This window comes from Tiliqua scincoides, chromosome 1, assembly GCF_035046505.1.
Source record: "Tiliqua scincoides isolate rTilSci1 chromosome 1, rTilSci1.hap2, whole genome shotgun sequence".
In the NCBI taxonomy this organism is placed as follows: domain Eukaryota; kingdom Metazoa; phylum Chordata; class Lepidosauria; order Squamata; family Scincidae; genus Tiliqua; species Tiliqua scincoides.
In genome coordinates, this window is record NC_089821.1 from 238,320,717 (window position 1) to 238,347,707 (window position 26,991).

The 26,991-nt window shown below is 45.2% G+C and overlaps 1 protein-coding gene across 2 annotated transcripts in view; it reads left to right on the forward strand.

Annotated features, from left to right (window-relative positions):
• Nucleotides 1–10,838: 10,838 nt before the first annotated feature.
• Nucleotides 10,839–26,991, forward strand: part of ABCC10 (ATP binding cassette subfamily C member 10) — a 31,898-nt gene continuing 15,745 nt past the window's right edge. Inside the window, exons 1-12 of one of the 2 annotated variants that reach the window (XM_066618379.1) lie at nt 10,839–10,888; nt 14,390–14,585; nt 15,809–17,174; nt 19,522–19,749; nt 21,031–21,187; nt 22,065–22,204; nt 22,384–22,463; nt 23,056–23,227; nt 23,708–23,806; nt 24,028–24,217; nt 25,061–25,138; nt 26,179–26,370. In XM_066618379.1, coding sequence (XP_066474476.1) covers nt 14,425–14,585; nt 15,809–17,174; nt 19,522–19,749; nt 21,031–21,187; nt 22,065–22,204; nt 22,384–22,463; nt 23,056–23,227; nt 23,708–23,806; nt 24,028–24,217; nt 25,061–25,138; nt 26,179–26,370 — 2,863 coding nt within the window. In that variant the 5' untranslated portion in view covers nt 10,839–10,888; nt 14,390–14,424. Of the gene's footprint in view, nt 10,889–10,962; nt 11,059–14,389; nt 14,586–15,808; nt 17,175–19,521; nt 19,750–21,030; nt 21,188–22,064; nt 22,205–22,383; nt 22,464–23,055; nt 23,228–23,707; nt 23,807–24,027; nt 24,218–25,060; nt 25,139–26,178; nt 26,371–26,991 lie in introns of those variants that run through there. The other variant, XM_066618388.1, reaches the window with a different exon arrangement.

The following is a 26,991-nucleotide window of genomic DNA, read 5'->3' on the forward strand; positions in this document are numbered from 1 at the left end:
TGCAGCCTCCTACAAGCTTCTCGGATCAGCAGGGAGGCTAAGGAGACAGAGCAGATGGTTGATCTCCCTCCCTGTTGACTGCAATCACCCTTGTATTCCCACCTTTTTACCTCAGAGCCATAACAGCAGGTATGGACTTTAACAGCCAGCAGGGCGACCCCACTGGACAAGACCAACCACCTAAAGTCTAGATTAAGGTTTTGGTCAAAGAGATCATGGTAGATCATTTATCAGGAATAAAAGCACAAACTTTCCCCTAGCCCAGTCCCGACGCCCCAGCCTGAGGGTCCTGGTCCCTTTCCCCTTAAGGGGCAGCCAGGAGGCAGGGAGGAGGCAGTGGCGCGATCCCCAGGATGCACTTGCCAAGGTGCACTTGCCCAAGCCCCCTGCAGCCCCCCGGGGATGCAGGGAGCCCTGTGCAACCTTCAGCAGGGCTCCCCAGGTCAGGGAAGGTGACAGCAGAGCGATCACACTCCACTAAACTGGAAGCGGTGCACAATTGCCCCACTTCCCCTTTTGACCAGGCTGCAGGGACTGGGGTGCATCCGCAGAGTGCGATCGACCCACTCTCACTTTCCCTGACCCAAGGAGCCCTGCAGGCGCTGCCGGCTGCTGCAGGGACTGGAGGGTGCACCTCAGTCCCTGCAGCCTGGTCAAAAGGGGAAGTGAGGCAATTGCGCACTGCTTCTGGTTTAGCAGAGCGGGGCGCAATCGCTCCGCTGTCATCCTCCCTGACCCGGGAAGCCCTGCTGAAGGCCGCACAGGGCTCCCTGCACCCCTGGGGGGCTGCAGGGGGCTTGGGCAAATGCACCAAGCCCCTGTAGCCCCCCTGAGCGGCGTGATCTTGGGGGTTGCGCCGCTGCCTCCCCCCTGACCCCGCAAAGACTTACTGCAGGATTCAAACTCCCTGCGAGTTTGAAAACCGCAGCCTAGCCGACACTACTAGTCAGATAGAAACAGTCCAGATAGGTCTCCAGGGCCATCTAAAATGGCCTGCATGCCAACTGAGGCCTGGCTGGCTTTTTTCCCTGAGAGGCCTGTGGCCTTCATGCCAAGGACCAGGCTTGGCATCCTGCACTCATGGGCAGCTGGTAACATGTGGGGAGGAAGTTAGGGGCTGCACTTGCTTTCCATTGTTCTTTGAGGTGAACCACCAGCTTGTTTCCATGGTTGCTTTCCTTCTGTCTGTTCTTTTGCTGTTATTTTTAGTTCTGGTTAGTTCCTTTCTGTGCCTTACTTCTGCCCAGGGGAATGACTGACTTACCAGCAAGACGCAGACAGGGTGGTGTTCCAGGGGACAAGGGTGTTCCAGCTCTTCAGTGCCAGTCTGGGGAAGGGATGCCCTCCCAGGAACAAGGAGGCTGTCATTAGACCGACTCCACCTCCGAGAGGTAGGGGCTTCCCATGTGTCAGGAGGGCTTCCTTTCCTCTCCCCAGAACAGGAATCTTCAAGATAAGAAATTCTGTTTTTCCCTTACCTTGAGGAGGCCTCTATGACTGCCCTCCCACTGCAGGATGCAGCGTACACCCCATTGGCACAGCTGTATCAGGGTTGAAATGTTTAATAGGATTGGGCCCTATGAGTGTCCTATAAGACAGAGTATCCCACATTAGTGTCCCATAAGACAGGGCCTTGTGCCATGAAGTTGCAAGCTAGAGTGGGAGATGTAGTACCATAGCCGGTGCTTTGGCATTTCTGATGAGAAAACCAGTGGCCAGGCTCCAAAGGTCTCTCACAAAAGACTCCCGAGAACTCAACAGTCAGGAATAACAGGACAGGTTCTTGTATGGATTAGGAACTAGTTGGATTAGGAAACAGAGAGTAGGTATAAATGGACAATTTCCACAATGGACAGAAGTGGAAAGCAGTGTGCCCCAAGGATCAGGCTTACTCCTGGTGCTTTTCAACTTGTTCGTAAATGATCTGGATTTGGGGATAAGCAGTGTGGTGGCCAAATTTGTAGATGACATGAAACTCTTCCAGGTAAAGCCCAGAAGTGATTGTGAAGAGCTCCAAAAGGATCTCTCTATACTGAAAAAATGGGCAGCAAAATGGCAGGTATACTTCAATGTAAATATAAAGTGATGCACATTGGTAAAAAAAAAAATCAAAATTTCACACATACACTGATATGTTCTGAGCAGTCTGATCAGGAGAGAGATACTATTGGGGTGGTGGTGGGCAGCTTGACGAAAGTTTCGACCCAGTGTGCAGCGGCTGTGAAGGCCAGTTCCATGCTTGGGATCATTATAAAAGGGATTGAAAACAAAATTCCAGTATTATGCCATTGTACAAACTGAAGGTAAGGACACATTTGGAGTACTGTGTTCAGTTCTGGTCACCACACCTCAAAACGGATATAGTGGAATGGGGAAAGGTGCTGAATAGAGCAACCAAAATGATTAGTGGACTGAGATACTTTCTTTCTTTGGGCTATTCAGTCTAGAATGAAGGTGCCAGGGCGGGGAAGGGGACATGATTGAGACATATAAAATTATGCATGAGATGGGCACAATGGATAGAGAGAAGCTCTCCCTCTTGTAGAATACCAGAACCAGGGGACATTCTCTAAAATTGTTGAGAGAGTTAGGGCAAAAGAAAATATTTCTTTACCCTACATGTAATTAATCTGTGGAATGCCTTGCCACAGGATCTTGTGATAGCTAGAGGTGTTTGTTTCTGGTGAGAAAGATAGGATTACAGTCTAACAGCTCAATCCTATGCATGTCTACTCAGAAGTAAGTGTCACCAATTTCAGTGGCACTTACTCCCAGGTACATGTGCATAGGATTGAAGTCTCAGTCTCTCTGAACACATTGGGCTTACTTCTGAGTAATATAAATAACACTGTTTTCAAATATCTCTAGTGATGGTATCTGGCCTAGATGTCTTTAAAAGGCGATTGGACAGATTTATGAAGGAAAAATCCATTACAGGTTACAAACCCTATGCAACCCCTGGGTAACCTGTTTTAGTGGTAACCTGTCTCTGAATGCCAGTGTAAGGGAGTGGCAACAGGATACAGGTCTCTTGTTGTTTTTTTAATTTTTTTAATTTTTCCAAAAAGAAAAATAAATCAACTATATATAAAAATAAAACAATAAATCAAATTGCTAAATCAACATCTTGATGAGTCATCTCCTTCACTTGATCATTCCAATCTATGTCAGTTGGTTGAAGTATTTCTTCTTCCTTCACTTGATCAATCCAATCTGCATCAATTAGTCAAAGTATTTCTTCCCCTTTCTGGTCTGCTGACTTTTGAGTCTTTATCTTCCAAGCTATCTCCATTAACATTGTCTCTTCCAATTGTTTGTTTTGTCCTGTCTCCAGTATTTTGGATTTATCTTCCATTTCTTTGCTCTTTTGGTGATCTTCTCCTGTTTGTTGCATATTAGACTCATTTGTCTGTTGAATTAAGATTTCCCGGCTAATTTGGATTTGTAAATATCGATTTGCTTGTTGCTTCCCCATTTCCAGTACTTTTTTCATAATCCTTTGTTTTTTCTCATGTGATTCGGACATAATATCTTTGAGTTGCACACTAAGATCATCTAGTTGTGTAGTTAACGCATCCAAACTAGCTTGAACCCGCAGATATTGATTTGTTTGTTGCTGTCCCATTGCCACTAATTTCTCTATATTGTCTTGTATTGTCTGCTTCAATTCTTTCCCTTTCAGTTCTTCTTGTGTTAGTTTTCCCAAGCTGGACTCCGCGGCAGAAGCGCTCCTAACTTTCCCTCCTTTTCCTATCATCCTTTTTCTTCCTTCTTATATCTTCTTTCTTCTTACTTCATTTGTCAAGTCCTTGTCCTTGTAGTGTCCTTTTTAGTCTGCTAGATGTCCCTAATGTTCTTATTTCTGTTTATATCTTATTTCTGTTATTTATATCTGTTTCTCTGTCAACCGCATTCCTTTCCAGGAGATAATCAAAAGAATGTAAACAATCAACCACTTTTGCAAAACAAAAAAAAATGCAGGTCTCCAGTCGTGCTCGCCACAGGAAAATGAAACTGAACACTCCACAACAATAATTGTATTCCAAGACGGTTAATTTGTAATCCAACAAATTTTAGATTTATAAAGTTAGAGTTATGCACTCATATTTCCATAACAAGTTCTGCAGATCTCCTCCAGAGCCTCTTTGCACATCAACAAACAAATAAGCAGAGAAAGCCTCCCCCTCCTTCCTCTTTTCCAAGGAGGGGGAAAGCCTGCCCCTCCTTCTCCTTCTCTCTGGCAAAAGCTTAATCAGGCAGTCAATTATTCAATTAATGCCCGACACACACAATGGAACAACACTAACTTGCTTCTTTCAACTTCCTTCCCTGCTTGGAGCCTTCGACTTAATTTCAACATTGAATCCTCACCATCACTGACATCGATGGCTGGGTTCCCTTGGAGAAAAAACAGTCCCTGACAGGACCCTTCTTCTCCGAAACAGTACACCATCTGTAAAATCAAGGCCTCTCCTGGCCACTGACCCTCGGATCTCATCAGACCCACAATTTTTGGAAGAAATAGCATGCTTTCCAAGAGCTTTCCAGGAGCTCAGAAAAACACAGCTACTCAGCCACCTCAGGCCCTGCCCCCTCTTCAGGTCTCTTGTTGTCTTGAGTGCTCCCTGAGGCATCTGATGGGTCACTGTGAGATACAGGAAGCTGGGCTAGATGGACCCTTGGATTGGCCCAGCAGAGCTCTTATGTTTGTTGTTCATCCATGGTGCATGAACACCATGGATGTGGGTGTGGCTTCTGCACAGGTGTACATGGAGATCTAGAATTTCTTGAGGTTAGGATTAGATCTTCCCTTCAGTCTTTCCTGACTTGTATGAGCAACTACAAGAAGTCTCCAGGAATTCCTGTTTGCTCTTCCTGTGTCAAGGCCTTTCTTGGTCACCTTCAACACCATTGTGGGGACTTTGTTTGCTGGGTTTCTTGAAGCTCTCTAAGCTGTCAGCATCTCAGTGCCCAAAGTGAGCTTTCTTTCTGTGGCTGGTGAATGACAGATATTCCATATCTCCATTGCTGTGTGATCAACATTTATGTGACCAATTGCGTGACAAGGACATCTGCAAGAGGGATCTGAAGGCCTTAGGAGTGGACCTCAACAGGTGGGAAACCCTGGCCTCTGAGCGGCCCGTTTGGAGGCAGGCTGTACTGCATGGCCTTCCTAGTTTGAAGAGACACTTGGCCAACAGACTGAGGCAAAGAAGGAAGGCCCATAGCCAGGGGGACAGACCAGGGACAGACTGCACTTGCTCCCAGTGTGGAAGGGATTGTCACTCCCGAATCGGCCTTTTCAGCCACACTAGATGCTGTTCCAGAACCACCATTCAGAGCATGATACCATAGTCTTTCTAGACTGAAGGTTTCCTGCGTGACATTTACATGGTTTTGCAGAGACAGTAGTTGGAGAGGTAAGATAAAGGCACCATCCTTCTTTGATGATATCACCACTCCTTCCCTTTTACATGTTGTTAATGCTAATGTTTTTATTGTTAATTTTTAGTTTGTTGTATTTTGTATCTTGTACTGCTTTTATTTGTAAGTCACCTTTGGGGACCTGGTTGGATATAAACCTTTTTAAAAAATTAAAGTAGTTATGGATAACCGTACGTTGGATTGCACTGCTTATAGAGAAAGTTTGATCCTTCATAAAACAGCTCATTATCTTGCATAAAGCAAAAACAAGATAAGGATTGAACAAAGTCTAGTGCAAAAGGAGTACTTGCAATAGTTGTGCACTTCTTGGGTGTTCAGTCCCCAACGTGGGATTTTCCATACCTTCTCTCTCAAAGTACAGTAAAGATCTTGGGTAAGTTTCAGTTACTTCTCCTTGTGACAGAACTTGTTTTTACTTGAGAAATCTCAAAAAGACATTCTGGCCTTCCAGCCTTTACACTCCTAGTCAGAAATTTGTTTAGTCAGAAATTTCCTTCTTGCATACTTTAAGAAGTAAGTTTGGATGTTAGCCAAGACTCCAACGCACAACCTGAAAGTGGCTTGTCCATAAGTTTCTTTTCCAGAGCTGCCCCTCCCCTCCATCACTTGTGCCCCTGGACTGCCAACTGTGAAAACAAGATCATCCTAATCAAACTAGTGAGGGGAATTGATATAGTGGGTGTGTGTGAGTTGTTAACCCTATTTTTCATTACATATTATGAAGTGTAAATCACAGTTAGTGGAAAATGGAACGGCATAGAAGAAAAGGAATCTCTTGGGTTCAGATAATGGAAAATTGATCCCTTATCCCAACTGAAGCTCGGAGATTTACAGGCATTATTCAAGAAGATGCCTGGGCCTCTGGATGTATTATTTAGAGAGAACAGTTGATTGACAAGTTAAGGCCCACTAGTATTTCTGAGAATTCTAGATTTCTAAAACGTTTTAGCCTCCCTTATACCCCAATTAGATAACAGGGCCTAGAAACTTGAGAATTTGGTTTCCATTAGAACTTCCTGTAGCACAGAATATAAAATTTGATTTGAATGTTAATTTTAATCATCTGATGTTCATCTGAGTACATTCCTCTTTTCAAAAAAATGCATTTCGTATTGAATAAACCAGTGGGTCGCAGACATTTTAGCACCAGGACCCACTTTTTAAAATGATACTCTGTTGGGATCCACTTAGCTTTATGAGATTTTTAAAAAGGAGTTTTAGAAAGAAAAAATGTTTGTTTATTTAGAAATAATATTTTGTTTGTTTGTTTGTTTGCAAAATAAATCTCCCAGTGTCAGAATGCCCTAAAAGTCATTAAAAAGTCACTTTTGGCTCTAGGAGCATTCTTTTGGCTCTAGGAGCCAGTCTGAAGCCTCCAGAGACAGCAGGCAGATGCACACTGCCTCTGCAGGCTTCAGAAAGCCCTCTGGAGGGGACCGGAGCACAACTTTGGTCCCCCTTGGAGGGTTCAGGTGGAACAAAGTCTGGCCCCAAACAGTCTGGCCCCTTTGAGCCAGGTCCGCAGATGTAAAATCCAAGGATAATCAGGCTCCAGCTGTATTTACACAAACTTACAAACTGCAGGAGATACAGCTCTTTGTAGGCCAGTTGGCAGCTATCTGATTTTTGAATAGCTTCTGGGCTTGAGATAATTTTCTGTTCTTTCCATCACCCATATTATCATTGGAGGCTCTGTGGAACCCACCAGAAATCAATCACAACCAAAACATTTTATTTCAACAAGTGTAGGACTATGAAGGAGCTAAAATTGTGTGAAAGGGAGAAAAGCATCTCCAAGCCAATAGTGCCTCTGCAGTGCTTGTATACTGTATCTCACTGTTTGGAGATATTACGTGCAGGCCTCCCTTTCATACTTTGCATGTTCTCCAGAGGGTACATACTCTGGCAAATACACCACATGGCAAACACGCCTGCTATCTTATAGTAAGAATCATCCTTTTTACTAAACATGCATAGGCTCAGAGAGTAAGAATGGATTTGGGGGCTGTATAAGGGCAATTGTTGATCAGCCTTCTTGGACGAATCCAGCTGTATGTAAGGGTGCTATTCACTTGTGCTTCTATTACATCATTGTTCCTTTGGGCCAATTTATATAATCAGCACAATCAAGAGGTAAAGCTTTTCATAGGCTGATTTACCTCATGGTATTTAAATGCACTCTTGTAGGATAAACATGTCAAGTTCATACTAAGGTCTCAATCCTATCCAACTTTCCAGTGCTGATGCAGCCATGCTAATGGGCCATGTGCTGCATTCTGCAGTGGGGAGGACAATCATAGAGGCCTCAAGGCAAGGAAATATTTCCTTACCTTAAGGCGCTGGTAAATTGGATAAGATTGAGCCCTAAAGCTAGATTAGGCATGATGATGGAGTTAATGGTTGAACCCTTTACCTGAATTGCTGACTTTCTACATACAATGTTATTGTGTGCCTGTGCATACACATACACCTACAAACATACAAAAAGGAACATTCAGACAAGCAAACTACACTCTTCTGACAGCAATGGTGTCATCCAGGACAAAGGAATACTATTTAATTCTGCTGATGATATAAAGTGGCATAGGATTGGTTCACATAAACCTCTACATCACTCAATTTCTCCATCTTTCTGTGCATCTGATGGCCAGCAGGGGAATGTGTGAGCAGATTCATTGGAAAACATTGTGAAATATCACAATGCTATTCCATTGGACCATTTCAGCGACGTGGAGAGGGGGGATTTGCTGCATGGGTAACAGCCTATCCTCCATACCTACTTTACCCAGGCTTCGCGCACTGGAGAGGACACTCTATTCCAGAACCACCATTCAGAGCATGACACCATAGCCTTCCGAGACTGAAGGATGCCAACAACAACAGATCTAAGATAGCCTGTTCACATAACAATAGTCAGCCTCTATCTTTGAAGGAGAGCCCTTTTCATCCCAAAAATAATCTCACACACCATGCATTTGGGTTTAGTGAATATGGGCATTTTTAGAGAGAGAGAGAGAGAGAATTCCACATAGGGTTGAACTATTGGCATGCTGGTGAAAATCATAATACAGGTTGATTATCCCTTATCAGGATTGCTGGGATGGGAAGGTGTCTGGATTTTGGATTTGTCTAGATTTTGGAATAAGTGCATAAATATAATGAGAAATGCTTCCTCTTGCTCTTTTCACTGTTACCCATATGGGTGTCTGCTGGCCTCTCTGACATTTTTCAAGAATGTCCATACAGAATGTCTGTACAGAGCAGAGAACAGAGTGATAGCCTGTACCTGCACTGTATGTGGAAATGAGCCCAACACCTTCTTGTGTTCACACCACCATAAATGAGTCTTGGACAGAAATATCTGGATTTTGGAACAGTTCAGATTTCGGATGTCTAGATAAGTGGTAACCTACTGGTACTATGCTGTGTAAACCAGTGTTGCTCAACATTTGTCCTCCACTGTACTACTTCACATGGTCCACCTGCTCAAAGTACCACCAGAAGTAACTGGTGATGACATGCATCGCCAAACGCAGTGCAAGAAACATCAGTAAGAGGCTCAGGGTGGACAGGAGGGCTCTTTCAAGCATGGAAAAGCACGATTTGAAGGTCTGCCCACTGAGCCAAGCCTCCTACTGCTGTTTGTTGCATCGCGTTCCTGGTCTCACTGTCAGGTGGCGGGTGTCCAGCCGTCCCGCGGGTACCACCAGACACCAACTTGAGCATCACTGGTTGTTCCCCTACTACTGGTTGAGAAACCCTGATGTAAACTGTACAGTTAATCATTTATGTATCCACTCCAAGCTTCTTCTTGCGCATGAAAGGCTGCAAAGGGTCCTCCCAGACAATAGGGGTCGCAAGGGGGAAAGAAGTAGGTATCTAGGAGGCAAATGAATCAGAATGAGAATACAGATCAGACAGGCTCCCTAGTTTTCAGTTTCAGCTAGGATCTGCAATTCACTACCAGAGGTGAAAGTTCTGCGTGCCTGCGATGGAGAAGTGGGTTGGGGTCTGCTTGGCTTTGGATTTCACAGTACTGTATGTTTTCAGCATGGCTTTGTGATAAGTTCAGCTGCCTGGATAGTGAAATGAGGCTGCAATCCTATCCACAGTTACCTGGGAGTAAGTCCAAGTAAGTCACTGGGGCTTACTTCTGAGTAGACCTGTCTAGGATTGTGCTCCGAGTTCACCTGAAATCCTGTATCTGTATATTTTGCTATGCACCTATCTCCTGGTCCATCTGTATTTTCCTTGTGTGTGTGTGTGTTGTGTAGTACTGCAGTGAGATCTGTGGTGTTACGTTTTGTCAAGACGCGAGAGATCATAAAGCTGCTGCAAGATAGTGGTTCCAAACTATTTTTCACTTCAGCCCCTTCTGGAATAGGGAGATCATCCTGCAACAACAAGGGCACAGTCTGCCAACCTCCCCCCCTCGCAATGGGGGATAACAACACTGGACTCTGTCCAAACTGTAAGGTGGGCACAGTTTCTGCCACAGCCTCTCCTCCACTGACTCCGTTTCCAATATGGTGGAAATAATGCTGGAGAGTTTCTTTGTTTCTCTCCCCTCTCCATTCCAGAGCTGGGAGCATTAATATAAGAAGAATCCCACTGGATCAAGCCAAAAGCCCATCTAGTCCAGCTTCCTATATCCCACAGTGGTCCACCAGATGCTTCAGGGAGCACCCAAGACAACAAGAGACCCGCATCCTGGTGCCCTCCCCTGGATCTGGCATTCTGAGGTAGCCTACCTCTAAAACCAGGAGGTTGCACATACCCATCACAGTTGTGACCTGTGATGGACTTTTCCTTCAGAAATTTGTCCAATCCCCTTTTAAAGGCATCCAGGCCAGATGCCATCACCATTATCCTGTGGCAAGGAGCTCCACAGACCAATTTGCCAGGTATGTTTGCCACTGTTTTAAAAAAAATGCAAAGAACCAACATGTTCACGCACAGTTGAGTCTGAAAGAGCTTGTAGTGCTACTCAGAGCACAAGCCTGTGCTTGTCTGCTCAGAAGTAAGTCCCATGGTCTTCAACGGGGCTTGCTCTCAGGAAAGTGTGCACAGGACTGCAGCCTTAGGGTGCAATTTTAGCGTGTCTACTCAAACGTAAGCCCCATTAGGCTTACTCCCAGGACAGCGTGGATAGGACAGCGTTGCAGCCTTAGAGCCCAAACCTATGCATGACTACTCAGAAGTAAGTTCCATTAGAGTCAATGGGGCTTACTCCCAGGAAAGTGTGGATAGGGTCGGGCTGTTAGTGTGCTGAGGGAGGGCTGGGGGTTTCCGAATAGGAGCAGCTGCCACTTTTCCCGGCTACTGCGGAGAAAGCCTGGTGCCGGCAGTCTCCAGGAAGTCCTGCCTGCAGGGGTAGGGCTCCCCCGGCGTGATGTCACTGGAGAAGCCGGCTGTGGGTTTCCGGGTCGGGCATTTTCCGCAGGTATTGTGCGCGGAGGGGAGGGGGCTGCAGCCTCCCGGAGGAGGACGCGTCCCTTTCGGAGCGAGCGCCAGGCTGAGAGGCAGTCCGGTTTCACTGCCAAGGGGCGAGGGGCTTCTTGTTAAAGCAAACCAGTCCTCCCTCTTGGGAGAGGCAGGAGCTTTCTGGCCCATGTAGGTCTCTGAGGCTGCAAGCCTATGCGCACCTGCCAGGGAGTAAGCCCCATGGACTCTAATGGGACTTACTTCTGAGTAGACATGCCTAGGATGAGGCTCTGAGGCTGCAATCCTATGCACGCTTTCCCCACTGAACTCAGTGGGGCTTGCTTCAGAGTAGACATGCATAGGATTGGGCTGATATTCTCAATGAAATTGACTTGTCCACACTGGTCTTCAAGACCAAGGAGAGTTGCTGGCAAGGCACTAGGAGCAGTGTCTCTCAACTAGTAGTACCGGTACTACCAGTGGTACTTGAGGTGTCATCTGGTGGTACCCTGGACACCAGCTGCCCAGCAGGGAGACCAGGATTGTGGCACAACAAACAGTGGTAGGAGGCTAGGCTCTGTGCGCAGAGCTCCAAAGCATGCTTTTCTATGCTCCAAAAAACCCTCCTGTCCATCCTGAGACTCTTACTGAAGTTTGCCATGTGGCATCTTGTCTCCCAACGCAGAAGTAACTGGCAATAATGTCATTGGCAGTTACTTCTGCTGGTGCTTTGAATAGGTAGACCATGTGAAGTGGTGTGGCTGAGGACAAATGTTGAAAAACACTGCATTAGATCTCTTTTCTCTGTGCATTCTTCTGTGGCAGGTTTTCAGCTGAATCCTGGAAGTTTTGTTTGCTGTTCTTGTTGACCTCTAGAGCACATGAAGTGATAATAAAGGGGAGAATGCTTCTGAGAGTGTGTGGGTGCATTTCTGTAACCACTATGTAGAGGCAGGTCAGCCCTGCCTTTGCTGGGCTTGCCTCTGAAAATGTGTGGGTGCTTTTCACTCACTAGGTGGAGTCAGATCAGCCCTGCATATCCTGGAAAGAAAGAAGATTGTATGCAGGTTGAAACCTGAACACTGTCATATGGGAAGCTTTAAGAAAAGGAGCAGGACAGCCCTTCCATAGTGGCAGAGATGATGCTCTAAGGCTGCCATCCTTTGCACACTTACCTAGGAATAAGACCCACAAAACTGAATGGGACTTACTTCCAAGTAGATATGCATAAGATTGTACTGCAGGGTAAGGAAAAACAAATGTTCTCTTGTGGACAGATACACACCACAGAGAGAGAGAGAGAGAGAGAGAGAGAGAGAGACTGTTTCCTACTATCTAGCTGTAGAACAGGGGCACCCAAACCCTGGCCCTGGGGCCACTTGCAGCTCTTGAGCACTCCCAATCCAGACCTCAGGAAGCCCCCAGTCTCCAATGAACCTCTGAAGACTTGCTGGAGCCCTTGCTAGCCTGACTCAACTGCTCTCAGCTTGAGGGTGACTGTTCAACCTCTTGCCTGAGCTGTGGGACAAGGGCTCCCTCCACTGCTTGCTGTTTCACATCTGTGATGCAGCAGTGGCAGCAAAGCAAAAGCTGACCTTGCTTTGTGCAAGGCCTTTTATAGGCCTTGAGTTATTGCAAGACCTTCATTCATTCATATAAGTTCCATCTCTAATATATTTGTTTATGTAAATTTATTCAAATTTGAAATGTAAATTAATTCCCCCCCACACACAGTGTCAGAGAGACAATGTGGCCCTCCTGCCAAAAAGTTTGGACACTGCTGCTGTAGAACAGTTTCTCAAACTGTGGGTCAGGACCCACTAGGTGGGTTGCAAGCCAATTTCAGGTGGGTCCCCATTCATTTCAATATTTTATTTTTAATATATTAAGCTTGATGCTGCCATGGAATGTGACTGCATTTGGGGCAAAGTTACAGACCAGTACTTTTAACAAGCTACTTTGTATGTTCTTTTAACAATGATAGTCAGTGGGAGTTACTCCTGGGTAAGTGTGGGTAGGATTGCAGCCTAGGACTGTTAAAAATTTTTCCTGCTTGATGATGTTACTTCCACTCATGACACCACTTCCAGTGGATCCTGACAGATTCTCCTTCTAAGAAGTGGGCCTCCTGCTAAATGTGTGAGAACCACTGCTGTAGAAGATTTAAAACAATTTGACAGCAACCTGAATAGAATTTAAAATGTCATTGCACAAATTGCATTTTTGTCCACACCCAAAAAGCACTACAATCTTTGGGGAGGAGGGTGCAGCTGTATTTTTTGTTTACTTGTGTAACTGACATTTTTTCCCCCCAGAAAAGGGGCAGGAAGTAAAGTTAGGGTTTAGGTAAAGAAGGAAGTTAAATGGTCCATACCTTTTCTTTTCCTGAGGACTGCAGTGTCACCTGGCTTTCTCACCTCCTTGAACAACTTTGATACAAGTCATCACCTTGTACGATGAGAGAGAGAATAACAGCGGTTCTCACTTTCTCTTTTATGTTCACTGTCCTAACACAGAATGTGGTGCCAGAAATCTCAGCAAATATACATGGAACTGAACTGGGCTCCACATTTCATGATTTGCAAGAAACTGCAGCCATTTGTTTACCACAAAGCGCACACAATTTATAAGTGTTCTGACCACTGCTCAGTTAATGTGGAAAGCCATTCTGGCTGTCCTTCCAGTGATGGTCAACTAAGGATTCACTTTGCAATCTGTATAGGCTTCTAAAAAGTGAATTTCAAGTTCTCGCTATTTTCTTATGCAGATGATACAAATATTGGAGTTGAATGTCTGAAAATGAAGAGAGGGAAGGGACAATTCTCAGCAGGATTTCATACAATTACAAGACTAATAATTTGCTTTGTTAGAATTGAAGAAGCTAGTTGACAATTCTTAAGGATCATTAATTACCCAGGAAACTCACTCCCTAACAGCCTCCATAAAAAGTGTCAACTTCCACAGGAGTAGCCATGTTAGTCCACTGCAGCAAAAACAACAAAAATCTTATCGCTTCCTAAAAATCGCATAAGAAAAACTCTGTTGGATCAGGCCAAAGTTCTGTCTAGTCTAGCATCCTATTACCCACAGAAGCCACCAGCTGTCTCTGGGATGCCTACAAGCAGGAGAGAAAGGCATACTATTCTCCTGCCTTTGCTCCCCTGCAACTTGTTTTCAGAGGTACACTGTTCCTGAACTTGGAGGGAATACATAGTCATCATGACTAGGAGCCACCCTGTCCTATATGAATTTCTCCAATTCTTGTTTCCAAATCTTCTAAACTATTGACCATCACCTCATCTTGTGGCATTTGTTGCTACAAACTAATTATGCCCTGCATGGCGAAGTACCTCTTTTTGTCCATCCTAAATCCCTATCAATGGGTTTCAAGGGATGACCCCTGGTTCTAGTAGTCTGGGTGAGTGTGTGTGTGTTTTATTCTTCATCCCAAGAATTCTTGGGCTGGACCAGCTAGTATATCTTTCTAATGCCTGATTCCTTGTCTTCTGCTTTCCTGTAGGAACTTCTGGCTGTTGTATTTGACCCTGGAGGAGGATGGAGGAGGTCCTGGCTACTCTATGCAGAACCAGTCCAGTAGACCCCCTCCCTGTCTGGGTCCACAACAATGTTGGGCATTGTTTTAACCAGCTGATTTTAAATATTATTCCTCACGTAATCCTTGCTGTAATCAGTGCCTGCTACATTGGAACACCAAGGTATGGTGAGAGGTCTACCTGTGTGTGTGAAGCCTCACACACAAATTCTCCATATGGAAAGCTTTTCTGTCAAAATAAGCTTTTCAAATTAAGTAACAATGCATAAGATTGTTTCTAACAGTGCAAGTCTATTTTTGTTTACTGAAAAGTAAATCCCAGTGTGGTCAGATGAACTTACTTCCAAGTCAATATACCTAGGACAGGGTTTTCAAACTCTCATTGAGAGTTTGAGCCACTGTAAGTGCTTGCAGAGGCAGGGGGGCAGCAGGGAAGGGGGAAGGCAGTGGCACGACCCCCAGGATCGCACTGCTCAGGGGGCTGCAGGGGCTTGGTTGCACTTACCTCCTGGGGGTGCGGGGAGCCCAGTGCGATCTTCAGCAGGGCTCCCCGCAGCAGTGAAAGTGGAGTGATCGCACTCCGGATTGTCTACCAACCTGGCTGGAAATGCAGAATTGCTGCCTCCTTTCTCCTTGCTGGCTTGTCAATTCTTGATATAATTCCAGCCTGCCTCCAGGCTGCCCCCACCCTTAAGGGGGTAGAGGCCAGGGCCCGCAGGCTGGGTTGTCGCGATGCCCCAGTTTGAAAAGCCCTGGCCTAGGAGGACTGTAGCTTTGTCTCCTTTTTCTCCGTGATCTTGACAGAATGTTAAGATCATCTTCTGAGGTCTTTCACCAAGTCCCTCTCATTTGCAAAGTTGAGGCAGGTGGAAACCTAAGATGGGATCTTTTTAGTTGCGGCCCTCTGGTTCTAGAATGTACTTCCCAGGGAGGTTCATCTGGGTAGTGAGTTTGAGGTTCTTTTGACTAGAAGTTTGAGGTTCTTTTGACTAGACCTTTTCATTTACTCAGGCCTTTTAGAGTTTTTAATTTATAGACAGCCCAATCCTATAGAAATTACCCCATGCTGATGTAGTGGTGCCAGCCTGGCTTCTGCTGCATTCTGCAGGGGAATTTCAGCTGTTGGAGGTCTCCCTGAGGTAAGGGGACATTCATTCCCTTGACCTGGGATAAGCCCCAGCAGCCACAGTGGGGCAACTTGGGCCTGCACCAGTGAAATCGCTGGCATAAGTCCACATTGTCCCTTATTGGCAGATCAGGCCTTGAAAGGGGGACAGGATACACTGCACTGGCGCTGTCAATATCTCCTCCTCCTGGGCCCAATCTGCCTACCCCACCCTGAAGAGATGAGAGTCCATATAATGCTTTGTCTTATTTCTTTACTAGGTCATTAGGAGCTGGGATTGTCTACCGGCCTGGCTGGAAATGCAGAATTGCTGCCTCCTTTCTCCTTGCTGGCTTGTCAGTCCTTGATATAATTCCAGCATCCATTTGGCGACAGGGCTTGGACTCTTTATACCTGGAAGTCCTGGCAAATGGCATCACCGCATTGGCATGGCTTGTTCATAGCTTGGCACTTCTTGCTCTCTACAAATCTCCATACAGTTTCAGCCATGGCCCTGTCACACTACTGATCATCATCTTCTTTCCAGTCCCGTCCTTTATTATCACACTTGTATGGCGCTGTCAGACTGAGATGGGTGGTCAGCACCTCCAACCTGTCACCATTTTCAGACTCTCTATCCTCTGCCTGCAGTTAGCCTCTCTCCTTCTCTACATAATCGGGTACATCATTCCTGTGGCCAACAGGCAAGACTTATGGTCTATCAATGATTCTTGGCAGCGCAAGCCCCTTATTACAGACTCAGGGATCTCTGCACCCACTTGGCAGGGAATATCAGTAGATGGTGAGAGCTGGCTCTCGCGTCTCTCTTATGCTTGGATGAACCCCCTCATGAAGCGTGGCTACCAGTGGATGCTGAATCGGCCCCAGGATGTCTGTCACCTACCTCGAGAGCTCCAGGCAGTCCAAGTCCGTGAGCAGTTCTACTCCTGCTGGCAGGAAAAAGCAGTTTGCAGCCAAGTAGATTCCACAAAAAGATTATCAGCCAAAAATGCTATGAAAAGTGATGTATTCCCACCCCCAGACCATCCTTGTGATACTCAGAAGTCTGTGCGTCTCCTTTCAGTACTGCATGCAGCATTTGGATTACGCTTTTATTCCCTTGGGCTTCTCAAATTGGCTGGCGGTCTGTTGGGATTCTCTGGTCCCCTGCTGCTGAACCTGCTGGTCAGTTTCATGGAGTCGAAGCAAGAGCCTCTGAGTCTTGGTGTGCTGTATGTGCTGGGACTCTTTGCTGGGTCCTTCTTGGGTGCCATTCTGCGTAATCAGTTCAGTTATGAAGTAAACAAAGTGATGCTTATGGTGCGCACTGCAGTCATCTCTGCCATCTATCAGAAAGCCCTTCGGGTGAGTGGCAGTAGCCTGACTGGATTCACCACAGGTGAGATCGTCAACTTTATGAGCACCGATACTGACCGGTTGGTTAACTTCTGCTACAGTTTTCATGAGCTGTGGGGTCTCCCTTTCCAATTTGCCATCACTCTCTACCTCCTATACCAGCAAGTGGGAATAGCCTCCCTGGGAGGGCTGGCTATGGCTCTGCTGCTTGTGCCCATTAATAAAATCCTTGCAAATTGCATCATGGCGAACAACAAGGAGATGCTTAAACACAAGGATGTACGTGTCAAGGTAAGATGGAGATAAATGGTATTTCAGGGCTACAGTTGTATCTGTCTCTTGATTGTACCTGGAACTTTGAATAAAAGAATGTTAGAGTTGTATATGTATTAAGAAGAAATACTAGATTTCTTCTTAATACATAATACATAATAAAAGAAATACATAATAACTGGGTCTGCATGATTTGTCAGCTTACAATGAACCAGCAGTACAGGATAATCAGCATATACAAGGAGCACAAAAGAAACAAGGGGTTACATCTCACCAAGCGCATTGGTCCAGAGTTGTCTCTACTCTGAGACAAGGTGAGACATCATCTTCAGGCAGTGGATTTTTGGTGCCTTTAAGGGTGGCCAAGAGGAAGACATAAGAACATAAACATAAGAACATAAGAACAGCCCCACTGGATCAGGCCATAGGCCCATCTAGTCCAGCTTCCTGTATCTCACAGCGGCCCACCAAATGCCCCAGGGAGCACACCAGATAACAAGAGACCTCATCCTGGTGCTCTCCCCTACATCTGGCATTCTGACTTAACCCATTCCTAAAATCAGGAGGTTGCGCATACACATCATGGCTTGTACCCCATAATGGATTTTTCCTCCAGAAACTCGTCCAATCCCCTTTTAAAGGCGTCTAGGCTAGACGCCAGCACCACATCCTGTGGCAAGGAGTTCCACAGACCGACCACGCGCTGAGTAAAGAAATATTTTCTTTTGTCTGTCCTAACCCGCCCAACACTCAATTTTAGTGGATGTCCCCTGGTTCTGGTATTATGTGAGAGTGTAAAGAGCATCTCCCTATCCACTCTGTCCATCCCCTGCATAATTTTGTATGTCTCAATCAGGTCCCCCCTCAAGCGTCTCTTTTCTAAGCTGAAGAGGCCCAAACGCCGTAGCCTTTCCTCATAAGGAAGGTGCCCCAGCCCCGTAATCATCTTAGTCGCTCTCTTTTGCACCTTTTCCATTTCCACTATGTCTTTTTTGAGATGCGGCGACCAGAACTGGACACAATACTCCAGGTGTGGCCTTACCATAGATTTGTACAACGGCATTATAATACTAACCGTTTTGTTCTCAATACCCTTCCTGATGATCCCAAGCATAGAATTGGCCTTCTTCACTGCCGCCGCACATTGGGTCGACACTTTCATCGACCTGTCCACCACCACCCCAAGATCTCTCTCCTGATCTGTCACAGACAGCTCAGAACCCATCAGCCTATATCTAAAGTTTTGATTTTTTGCCCCAATGTGCATGACTTTACACTTACCGACATTGAAGCGCATCTGCCATTTTGCTGCCCATTCTGCCAGTCTGGAGAGATCCTTCTGGAGCTCCTCACAATCACTTCTGGTCTTTACCACTCGGAAAAGTTTGGTGTCATCTGCAAACTTAGCCACTTCACTGCTCAACCCTGTCTCCAGGTCATTTATGAAGAGGTTGAAAAGCACCGGTCCCAGGACAGATCCTTGGGGCACACCGCTTTTCACCTCTCTCCATTGTGAAAATTGCCCATTGACACCCACTCTCTGCTTCCTGGCCTCCAACCAGTTCTCAATCCACGAGAGCACCTGTCCTCTAATTCCCTGACTGTGGAGTTTTTTCAGTAGCCTTTGGTGAGGGACCGTGTCAAACGCCTTCTGAAAGTCCTGATATATAATGTCCACGGGTTCGCCCGCATCCACATGCCTGTTGACCTTTTCGAAGAATTCTATAAGGTTTGTGAGGCAAGACTTACCCTTACAGAAGCCATGCTGACTCTCCCTCAGCAAGGCCTGTTCGTCTATGTGTTTTGAGATCCTATCTTTGATGAGGCATTCCACCATCTTACCCGGTATAGATGTTAGGCTGACCGGCCTATAGTTTCCCGGGTCCCCCCTCTTTCCCTTTTTAAAAATAGGTGTGACATTTGCTATCCTCCAATCTTCTGGTACCGTGGGATCTAAGACAGTGAGATCTAACCCATGGGGCACAATCCACTGCAAACGTACTCTTGCTCAACTCCTATTTATCTAAATTGCAGGAATGCACATTAGCCCATGCACAGTAAAGTTCATTTCAGTGAGACTTGTTCAGGAGAATGTTCTGATGGTTTATAGCGGGAGGGGATGCTATTGGGATTTTTCATCTCTGGTCCCAAAACATATGCCAACTCTGACTTGTCTCTTTGGAAACATCAAATACACAGAATTTCTCTGCAGTGGAATCCTATGGAGAATTTGATTCTCCTTTGTTTGATCTAATTCACCTTTGGGGAATTTGCTGTAACTCACCTTTGCATAGGTTGCTGCATGTATATGTGTGGGTAAGAAATATACCTGTAACTGTTCTGTGGTGCCTTTCTCTGCCCATAGCTGATGACAGAGTTCTTGTGTGGCATGAGAGTGATCAAGTTTTACACCTGGGAGCAGCATTTTGGCACTAAGGTGTATGCTTGCCGAGCCAAGGAGCTGAAGAGCCTGCGAACAATCAAGTACCTTGATGCTGTGTGTGTCTACCTCTGGGCAGCACTGCCTGTGGTTGTCTCCATCCTTATCTTCATCACCTATGTTCTGCTTGGACACCAGCTCTCTGCTACCAAAGTAAGAATTATGAACCTTTTCAGCACAGTTCCTTTGGGTGACATGTGACAAGCAAGACGACTCTCCCCTAAGGGCCGTGTAATCTGTTTATTGCCCTTAGGGTGATCAAGTGGCCATAAACCCATACAACCACTTGACACCCCGCAGGTCTCTCCAAGTTCAGTTACCAATAGCTCTTTAACCGTAGAGCTCCCAATCCTGGTAGCCAGGCCAAATTTGGGGAATCCTCCCCTGAGCTGTGCTCCAGCCGAAACCCCCCTTGGGTTCAGCTTGAACCTTGGAGCAGGCCCCCAATAATGGGTCTCCAGGGTCCGCCCCAGACACACTGGATTGACTCCCACAACCAGTCCCCTCAGCTTCACCAGTCCCAATAATCCAGTCAGTTGTAACAGGTAGGATTTATTGAATACAGATTTAAAGAATAGTCATACAGACAGCACTGCATCAGTCAAGGTTTTAGGAATTTAGAATAGAGCACACCAGTACAATACAACGCTCAGCACTAATAAAACAATAAAGAGATAACTCCTAACTCTAACTATCACTCACCAAAGTCTCAGATTTCCAAAGTCCAGTCTAACCCATCTCGCTGCAGTCAAGTTGGGTCACTCTTGCCAGGATGGTCAAAGATCTCAGATCCCCTTAGCCAGAGGTAAAGCTAGAACACAGAAAACTCTTTTCCCTCACCTTTATAGGGCTCCTGTCCCATCCACCAATCAGAACTTGGTTCCAGCCAAACATTCTAGGGGTGGACGTGCCACAAGCCATCTTACTCATGGTGGAATCCCCCCCTCCCAACCTGAGAGGTTCACAGCTGTACCCTGTTGTTAATCAAGTTGGCCTTGAAGCCCACTTGGTGTGGTATCTGAGGGCCCTGTGAAGCGGCCTCCTCCACAGTTCTCTCAGACTTGGTATGCACTAATTAGAAGTTGGTTGCAGCTGGAGCCTTGTACTTGGGCCTACCGACATGGCTACAAGCAGAAACTTTCCTTGTTACCTGGTCGTTGATTTTCACTTTTCTGCCACATGACATATCTGTCATGTGAAGTAGAGCATGGGATATTTCAGAAAGTATTGGCAGAATGATTGCCCAGACTTCATTAGGTCCAGCTCAGTTGACGTGAAATGTGTATTCATGTATGAGCATAACCTTACCGTTTCTAAATGGCTATTTATGTTTGCTTCCACTTTATAACTCCCTGCTATGCCAAAATGCAATGTTTATGACTGGGCCTGAAATGCCATTTTTGCTTTCCATTAATTCTTCTTTCTCCACCATAGGTATTTACAGCCTTGGCCCTTGTTGGGATGCTCATTCTCCCTCTCAATAATTTTCCCTGGATCCTCAATGCGATTTTGGAAGCCAAAGTGTCTCTGGATCGAATCCAAAACTTCCTTGAACTCTCAGACCAGAATTTGGATGCTTATTACAGCAAAGGTATGGAGGCCACGGATAAGCAGTTGAGACACCTGAGTACATAGAGCAATATTTGATTCATGGGGAATAGGTCTGAAAAGATGTTTGTATATTCTGCTGGGCTATAGATTCAGTGCTTGGAGTTGTTCGTTTTTCACTTGTATAAGAGAGCCTGTTTTTATACTTTATGATAATAGAGACAGGCTGGGAAATATATCTGCAGTATCTGTAGAAGGCTCTGAAATCAGAAAGGGACTCTAGTATAGAGTGGGTTGAGCTCTCTGTTGATTATCCATGGCTGCTTTTCCCTGTCACTGTACTTATACTCCTTAACCCATTTCTGCCCAGCTCACAGGTGTACACATTTGATCCCTGTTACGTAGATGCAATGTTGGGCAGAAATGGCTTAAAGTCCATTGTCCACATATTTTCCCTGTCTACCCAGTTTTGCTAAAAATAAAACCTAGCCTCTTTGAAAACCCAGATTTTTGATGTAGATTTGATTAGGCAGAATGAGCATGCATATGTATATCGTTACAGGTACAATAAGGGGGGGGGAGATATGATGAGTTCCTGCAATTCAAAATTTGCTACCACACAACCCAATGATAGTTTGTTGTCCTTTGTTAATCCAGTAACTCTAGTGGTTCACCAAGTTTTTCTCAAAGCTTGGGATTGAGGAACCTGTTGGTTGGTAGAGGAGCAAAGACCTGATACTTTGTACTGTGTTGGCCTTTGTGCTGCAGCTGGGATATGCTGGAAATCAGTGTTCTCTGCACAGATCTGTTTAGGAGGCAGTTGATTGTTCTTGCTGATTTCCTCAGGAAGCATTGTGTACCATTTACAGTTCCCAAATCTACCTCTATATTTGTTGCTGCATTACTGCTTTTCATTGCAGCCAGTCCCTCTGATCCATCATCTGCCCTGGAAATGCACCATTCCACTTTTTCATGGTCACCAGCAAGTCGAGAAGATACTGAAACCCACCTGCCTACAGGAAGTTTGCAGCTTTTCATTCAGGATCTGGCGGTGGCAAAGGTGAGCAATGCAGAACAACGCTATAGGAAAATACTGTGACCCAGGCCTCTTCATTTGGGAGGTTCTGGACTTCGTTTTGTGGGGAGAGCCAGAGCATGCTCTGACTGAAAGTTAGCCAAGTGATACTGTAAGGTTGAAGAATAAACTGTGAAAGTGCTGGTGCTTCTTTTCCTCTGCAGGGTACACTAGTAGGGGTCGTTGGGAAAGTTGGATGTGGAAAGAGCTCTTTACTTGCTGCGATCACTGGAGAACTCAATAGGTAAATAGTCAAGGGAACCTCTCCCATATTCATGTTGTTTCCTATTTCTTAGGATCCAGGGTTTTCATTGGTTAGAAAGATCTAATGCTTCCTTCAAATTCAGGCTCCATTTTCAGTGCCAGGCTTAGCTCTGGAACGTGTAATGTAAGACTGAAGAAGTGTGTGCTTCTGACTATGTACAGAGCTTAAAAATTATGTATAAATATTGATATTTCTATTGATAAAATATGGTTTATTATAACCTGATCTCACATGAAATTCCCAGTGATCTTTCATCCAAGCGAGTGATCAGGTCCATACCTTCAGCAGTACTGCATTGTCAGGTACTCCAAATGCTGCATTGCTTCAATGCTGCAGTGTCAGGGGCATTCAGAATGTCTTTCCCTCACCCACAGAGTAAACACAAGCAGCTCTCACGGAATTTAGGGGCAAGAGTTTTCAGTTAGAGAGCATGAACATGGAGCAGGGAATTCAAACACCAAGCTTTTAAGAAAATAACCAGTTATTATACCCATTTTCTAAACCAATTCTGATGGCCTTTGCCTTCCTCTTCATTGTGTCTTTCCGCTACCCGTGCTTCGGGTGCATGCAGTCTAGGTGAGCTGGTGTACATCTGGGATGTGGAGAAAGGATTTGGTCTGGCCACACAGGAGCCCTGGATTCAGTTCACAAGCATCCGTGAAAACATCCTCTTTGGGAAGGAATATGATGCCAGATTTTACAAGGAAGTAATAGAGGCCTGTGCTCTTTCTGATGATTTGAATGTAAGTATCCTATAATGAAAACATCCCTTTGGCTCCCCAGGGTCCATGTTTTTATCAAGCAGTTTTAGTCCAGAAGTAGTTAATCCCCGTTTAAATCAATTAAATTAAACCTTCATTCAATCAATTAAATGAGATTTAGGTGCAATTGTCTTCCTTTGGAGTGTGGCCAGTATACTTGCAGTATTTAGTGTTATCCCTAATAATTTTTATCCCCAGTTCCTATTCTTATGCCTTCTTTTGGGGTATTGGTATTTGAAGGATAAGCTTGCTTTTTGGGGGTATGGTCTGATGTTCATTCTGTCTTAGAACTGAAGTCTAAAGGGAATTGGAAAGGAAGAAACACTTCTGGCTCAAGTTCATGGGATTCTCTTATTGCCAGATACTGCCTTGTATTCCATGCTTACAGCATGGAACTAAGGCTTCAGCCCTATACAACCCTTCTAAACAACTGTTACATTACTTATCTTTTGTCTGTTTTAGATCCTACCAGCAGGTGATCAGACAGAAGTGGGTGAGAATGGAGTGACTCTCAGTGGGGGACAGAAAGCTCGAGTTGCACTTGCTAGAGCTGTTTACCAGGTAAATAAAGGACTAGATGAGTAGTAATAGAGGGTACTATACTACAACAGAATGTGCAGAGCATAATGGTTTCCTCCAACTGGGATCTTCCTGAGTCACCAAAGGGTCTTATTTATAAGAATCAGTTTGAGGGAAAGGGAGAGAGATTTATTAATGTTTTCTCATAATCCTTTGCAATACTGGGATTGAAAGAACTAGATCTATATCGCTGTTTTCCTTAGGAGAAGGAAATATACCTACTTGATGACCCATTGGCAGCTGTTGATGCTGATGTAGCCAATCACCTTATGCAGAAGTGCATTCTGGGAATTCTCAAGCATACAACCAGGATTCTTTGCACTCACAGAATTGAGTTTTTGGAAAAGGCTGACATTGTATTGCTGATGGACAGTGGCAGAATACTCAAGACAGGTATTGTCTGTCTCTCCTACTAGGTCAGATCTCTCTTCCCAGTGGTGGGAATTTGGAGAGTCAGACTACTGTTTATAAATCAAGCTTTTAGAGATCTACTGCATTGTGGTTATTTTGCAGTTTTTAATAATGTGTAATTCTGTTGGGATGTTTCTTTTATTGTCATTTCATGAGTGATTTTTAACATTGTATTAATAGTAAACCACCCTGAAGGTCATAAGGCAGGGTGTATATGTAATAAATTGAAATTCAGATGCCGACTTGGAAAATAAGGTTAAAGCAATTGGATTTATACAGAATATATCCCTGCTAACTGGAGTCATCCCTGCTAACTAGGTAAAAGACACTTTTTCAAATGGGTGCTCCTCTTTTATTTAGCAGGGGGAGAGTAACTGGCCCTCCTCATCCCAGCAAGGATTTTTCTAGTGGCTATCTGCTGGCGTTGCATCTTTTTAGATTGTGAACCCTTTCAGGACAGGGAGCCCTTAGTTATTTGATTTTTCTCTGTAAAAGCTTTGTGAACTTTTTGTTGAAAAGTGTTATATAAATACTGTTAGTAATAATAATAATGTTAGTAATAATAATAATAGCACAAAAAAGAACAAAGGAAAGTGTAAAAACAGTGCAAATGATGAACAAATAAGATGAAAGAAAATGGTTATGGAGCTCAGATAAAGCAGAGATTCATGGAACAAGGATGAGTAAGAGTTGAGCAGAGATTTTACTGGCATGGAACTGGATATAAAAAAGAGAAAAAGACATGGTCTTGAGCCTCAGCTAGATGATCTAGTATTGCAGCTGGCATGCAATTCACAGAAGTGCGCCTTGTTCTTGTTTTTCTAGGAACCCCATCGGAGATTCTGCCATTGGTAGAAGATGCCCCTAAACTTAGAGAGATGGACAAGAGAAGAAAGAACAGAAGTCAGTAATGAGTATCTTCAGGTGACCAAGTTCTGATGTCTCAGTGGAATCAGTGGCAATCAGACAAAACATTTAGAAAATTTACAGCCCAGTCCTATCTCCCACCACCAACACTCATGCAGCCAACCAAAAAGACATGTACTATATCTCGGGGGGGGGGGGGAGGGAGTTTGGACAGCCTGTAGGAGGTAAGTAAAAACATTTCATACTTGCTTCCTGGTAGTCTGTTCACCAATCGGTGTCCTTGGAAATATGCCACCTAGGAAAGAGAGAAGTAATGGAGCGTGGAGGTTTTCAAAGGGGAGGATCAGGAGTGTACTATTCTCACCATATCACTTCCTCCTGCCTCCTCCCTGCCACCGAGTTCCTCCCCACCCAGAAATACTCCTGTTCCTCCTTCCCCCCCCCGTCTTTCCCACCGCCTGCCCCCATCATTGCCTTAACTGCCATGGTAGATGGTGGCCTTGCTGCTGGCCATGTGTGCAGCCACCAGCAACCGTGCTGTCTGCCTCATAGCACTTGCTGGTGGTGTCAGTGAACATGACAATATTGCAAAACCTCTGCCAGGCACTTCTACATAGATCCTGGTGCTTCTGCCAGTGGAATGCATATTCTGCCGGTGGTGCCTGGGGGATAGGATTGGACTGTTTGCCACATTTAGCTCTCCACCAGGTCCAGGGGCCCAGGGCGGGGAGCAAAACTAGTCTGGAAACCAAAGTGAAATGGTTTTTGGAAAAACATGATTTTTCTAAGCCCTGAAAGGCAATAAAATAGATAAGAAATGCTAACGAGTCTGAGCTGGGCACTTGTGTGCCTCCAGCTGGAAGCACTGGGGAAGGAGTAGTGTCCAGTCAGGTTTGTATATCTCCCTTGGACATCTTGCTTGGTAGTACATTAAGGGATGTGCTTGGCTTCAGCTGTGATGTAAAAGAGGAGAGGCAGCATACAGCATGGGAAATCTTCATATTTTAAGGCACCTTGTTGTGCAACTGGGAGCTCTTCTTGCATACTCTGACCTGTAACCTCTTCCATCTCCAAAGTACCCTCTGAAAATGGTGAAGAGGAGGATATAGAGCCTGAGGAAGAAGAACCAAACCAAGAAAATGGCCTTCTCAAGCAGGAGGAAGACAAGAAAGAAGGAGCTGTGGCTTTCCAGGTCTACAAAGCATATTGGCTGGCTGTGGGCAGCTGTCTGGCATTGTCCATTCTCCTTTCCCTACTGTTGATGCAAGGTAAATCATCCTTTGCTTTTCTCTCTGCTCACACCTTCTCTCAATCTTGGCTTCCTGCTGTCTGCCAGCAATTCAGTATCCTGCTTGGGCCAGTGTACAGGAAAGGAGGGCACTTATAACAGTTACTTTCACCTTCCCCATGGTTCTCAGCCTACATTTCTCTGTCCTCATGCATCTTTTCTATTCTTGGCAACGAATTTCTCAGTTTGCCTTCCGCTGAACCCGATACTTCTCAGTTAAGTTCTTTTTTGGAAAAAAAAATTTCAAAGACTGCACCTAAGTGCTCCTGTTGATTATATCACCAGTCCTGCTGTAGGAGAAGTGCCAGAGCTAACCCACACTCCCTCAACTGTATCCCAGTTGTCCCCCATGACCATTTTTGATGTAGAAAAGTCAACACAACTTTTTCCCTTCAGTTTTCATGCAAAAAAGTGGTTAACCATTCATCACATTAAACTCACATTTTAATAAGTACTTGCAAGTTCCGACAATTTTTAAAAGTGCTTTCACAAGATCACTTTGGCCCAAATCTTAACCAACTTTGCAGCACTGGCATAGCGGTGCCAGTGGGGCATGTGCTGCATCCTGCAGTCCCATTATCATGTAAAAATTGAGGGGAAA